The 4047-nt window shown below is 34.9% G+C and overlaps 1 protein-coding gene across 1 annotated transcript; it reads left to right on the top strand.

The window, feature by feature from the left end:
- The first annotated feature begins 1391 nt into the window (after positions 1-1391).
- On the top strand, positions 1392-3408 carry LOC114420601. The gene is made up of 5 exons (XM_028386455.1): positions 1392-1700; positions 1781-2122; positions 2533-2684; positions 2761-3103; positions 3232-3408. The coding sequence occupies exons 1-5, from the start codon at positions 1392-1394 to the stop codon at positions 3406-3408; spliced, it is 1323 nt and encodes a 440-aa protein (XP_028242256.1).
- Positions 3409-4047: the final 639 nt, after the last annotated feature.

Here is a 4047-nt window from a genome sequence, read left to right as displayed (position 1 = left end):
TTGTCTTAGTATGTTCATTTTGTTGCAAAATTGCAAAAGATTCAGTTCTGCATAAGGGCATAATCTGTCAAAAAACAATGATGCATAATTGTATAATTGGAATAATGCATGCTTTGTTTGACACATCAGCGATAACTGACGGCGTTAACTACTCCATTCACGGCAGGGACTAACGTGACTAACAGATTGCACTTTCAGGGACTATTTTGCAATTTATCTCGATTCAGGGACCAAATTGACAGCGAGTTACACTTTCAGGGACTAAAATAACTATTTACCCAATAAAAAATCCACATAATCATGTTTGTGTGGCACTTAACGAGCCACATCAGCGATAACTGACGGCGTTAACTACTCCATTCACGGCAGGGACTAACGTGACTAACAGATTGCACTTTCAGGGACTATTTTACAATTTATCTCGATTCAGGGACCAAATTGACAGCGAGTTACACTTTCAAGGACCAAAATGACTATTTACCCATTTATTTTTTTATAAGCCGTTATATATTGTAAAAAATATTATTTTAGTTAATTATAAAAATTTAATTTGCGTAACTGCCATACGAATCATTGTGTGGTATTCTTTTTTTAAAAAAAAAATAAATTAAAAAAAATTATTTTTAGTTTTTTTTGTTGCAGTTTTTTTTGAGTTATTTTTAAAAAAATAGTAGGTGTTATGTATGGTAAAAAAATTATTTTAGTTATATTTATTAAAATTTAATTAGTGGTATTTTAGTTACATTTTAAGTATTTTTTAAATTAGAAATAATTATGTTTATTTCTTTTTTTGTTGCAATTTTTTTTTATAATTCTTGTAGTTATTTTGAATTTTATTTTATTTTACTGATTTTGTTAAAAAATTAGTATAATTATTTTTTAGTGTATTGTAATCATTTGTGAAATTTAATCATGTATTGAAATTTTATTATGTATAGACTTTTTTGGTTAGTTTTGTTGATTATTTTTCTGATTTATATGTTAGTCTTCCTTTTTATATGATTTGGCTAGTTTTATTATTTAATTATGTATGGTAATATAAGATTACATTTGATTAGATTAGATTAGATTTCCTATATTAAGAGTAAGATTAGATTAGTAAGATTATATTAGATTTCCCAAATTAAGAGTAAGATTATATTAGATTTCCCAAATTAAGACTAAGATTAGATTATATAAGATTTCCAAAACTAAGACTATATTTAAATTAATTAAAATTTGTTAGTTATAAAAATAATTCAATTGAAAATTATAAATAATTTTTATTATACAAAACATTGAAACAAATATTTTAATTGTATAACAAATTTGTAAGTTATAAAAAATGATTGAAATCAATTATTAAAATATATTCATTGAATATAAAAAATACGATAATTATTATGCAAATAATGGTTAGAACTAGAGGTTTTGGTCGGGCTTTAGGCCGAGCAATAGGAAAAGTCTTGGGGAGGAAAGATGTGAGTGACGATGATGCCCCCCAACGGCGAAGGCCTATTGCATTAGCCCGTAGACAGCGACAACAACAGCGTGTTGTCAAGGACCCTCCTACGGCCGCGGAGGAATTGATCGACGAGCAGCCAGAAGCACCTACTGAAGAAGTTGTTACTAATGTTGAGGGTTTTCCAAGCGGACCCCATGACACATCAATTCTCACAGATTTTGAAAATAACATTGCTTTGAGAGTTTGGAATGGAGATGTATGTAATTTTTAAAAAACATAAAGAACGTAGTTTACTAGTTAATAATTTTTTTACAACATCGATATTATTGTTTGCAGGAATGTTCTGAGTTGAAGCTATCTTCCCATGGAAGGAAGATGGCTAAGTTCGAGAGGCCTGCTCCACAGATTGAAGGCATTGTGGCAGTCAGTGGACTAAGTCCTTTGATCGCCTATTCCCTAGATACGGGTGATTGGGGACTAATGTCTGCTTTTATGGAATGCCGACATAAGGAAACTAGCAGTTTCCATTTGCCTGTCAGAGAGATGACTATCACCTTGGATGTCGTTGCGTCGTTGCTACATCTGCCTATTGTAAGGGTGTTCCATAGCTTCAAGCTACTTCATGTCGACGACGTTGTCGAAATGTTGGTGGAATTACTCGAGGTCAGCGCTGCAGAGGTGAGAGTTGAGACGATTTAGTGTCATGGCTCTTATGTTTGACTATCGTGGCTGCGCGACGTGTATGAGCTGAAGATCGAGGCATGTCACTGGATCGTAGCAGCGTGAGCGTATTTGTTGCATCTGCTTGGATACACAGTTTTTGCCAACAAGAGTACCACACTCGTGCACGTGGTATTCTTGGATTCACTGCGTGACTTGACGCAGAGTGCAGGTTACGCTTGGGGTGCTGCTACACTTGTGCACATGTATGATAATTTAAATGACGCGTCCAAGAGCATGGCGAGGCAGTTTGCAGGATATATCACTCTATTATAGGTTAGTTAAGATGTTACAATTTTTTTTCCATTGAAGTTGATTATTATATGTTGTTGTGTATTTAAATGAATATGTTTGCAAAATATATTTAGTGTTGGATCTACGATCATTTTTCGTCCGTTGGTTCCGCTGTTCCTGCCGAGAATTATGATGAGAGGAGCCGCGTGCATGTCGATGGACCTTTGGCAAGACACTGCCCGTTTCCACGTATCAGAGGCGTCTGGATAGACCGACCCTTGATGCGGTGTGCTGGATTTCGTATGGTGACCACCGTTCTTTAGAGAATTTGAAGTCATCTCATTATTTTCCGGCCATCTCAGATGGGGCCTCTTGACAGTCATTCACCGACCGGAGAGGGTTGTACGACAGTTTGGCTACATCCAGACTATTCCGCCACATCCTGCTGCATCTTCGCTCTCTGTTGAAGAAATTAATGATAGATGGATGCAGTTTGGTGAGTACATTGCACCTGTAGGGCAATTATGTGCAGTGTCTGACCACTGTTCGCCAGATTACATGGATTGGTTTTACATGATCTCGCACCCATTCATGAGTTCGGCACAGTCAGGGGATCCTCCTAGAGTTCCATCGATTCAACAATATGAAGAATTTGTTGAACCAGATATGTATCAGCAACCGATGGCGACAGTGGCACCTAATGAGGTAGACGTTAATGTGCATCATCTTTGACATGCAGTGGTAATATTATTTTTTTTTTGTATTTTTGTTTGTTGCTTTCTTTTGTATTTTATTACTTACAATTGTTATGTTCGTTTTATTTCACTTGCTAGGATGACTTTGTAGCAATTGCTGATAAGTTGGACAGGCTACTGAACCTGAGGATCTTGATCGAAGGAATAGAAGCCAATACTATTGTTGAAGAATGTGTGAGCATCACAAGACGCTACATTGGCCAGCCTACTGTAGGTCACAGATTGAGGCGTAGGCGACATACGGATGGTCATTGAAGTTGTTTTATTTTTGCGTTGTATATGTCATTTATAATTTTTTGGATAATTTATTTATTTGGTACATTTATTTTTGGACACTGACATTTGGTTATTTATTTGGAATAGTTAATTTATTTGATATAAATTGTTGTGATTCATTTATTGTTAATTAGCCGTTAATGTTGCGTTAAGAAATAAATTAATTCATGCAACTAAAATAAATTACGCATGTATGATACATCATTGTCAAACTTGACAACACACTCTGAAATGCATGCATATTTTTAAAAGCAATACATGTCTGATGCAATATAAAGCGTGACACGACATTGTTGTACTTGTCAACACAAACACAAATCTGCACGCGTGTCTATTTGTTTAAAAAATTGAAGCAGTGTTAGTGAAAATCATCTATATATATCACACATGCCAACACTCTCAAAAAACACACATTCTCTCCCAAACCAACTTGACAAACCAATTTTTACAACAAACTATGGCATTTTTGGGAGAAACAAGCAGTCAGACAATTGTGAACTCTAGATTGACTTTTATTTTTCTGAATGGGTCGATTATTCACAACGAAACTGGTGTTTATTTCCAAAGTTCCACTCCAATACCCATTTGACTACCTAACTCTTGTGGTTTTGAAACGTT

The sequence above is a fragment of the Glycine soja genome, chromosome 7 (genome assembly GCF_004193775.1).
Source record: "Glycine soja cultivar W05 chromosome 7, ASM419377v2, whole genome shotgun sequence".
Lineage (NCBI taxonomy): Eukaryota > Viridiplantae > Streptophyta > Magnoliopsida > Fabales > Fabaceae > Glycine > Glycine soja.
Note: the sequence above shows the minus strand (reverse complement) of the source record. Positions and strands in the feature narration are given on the sequence as shown.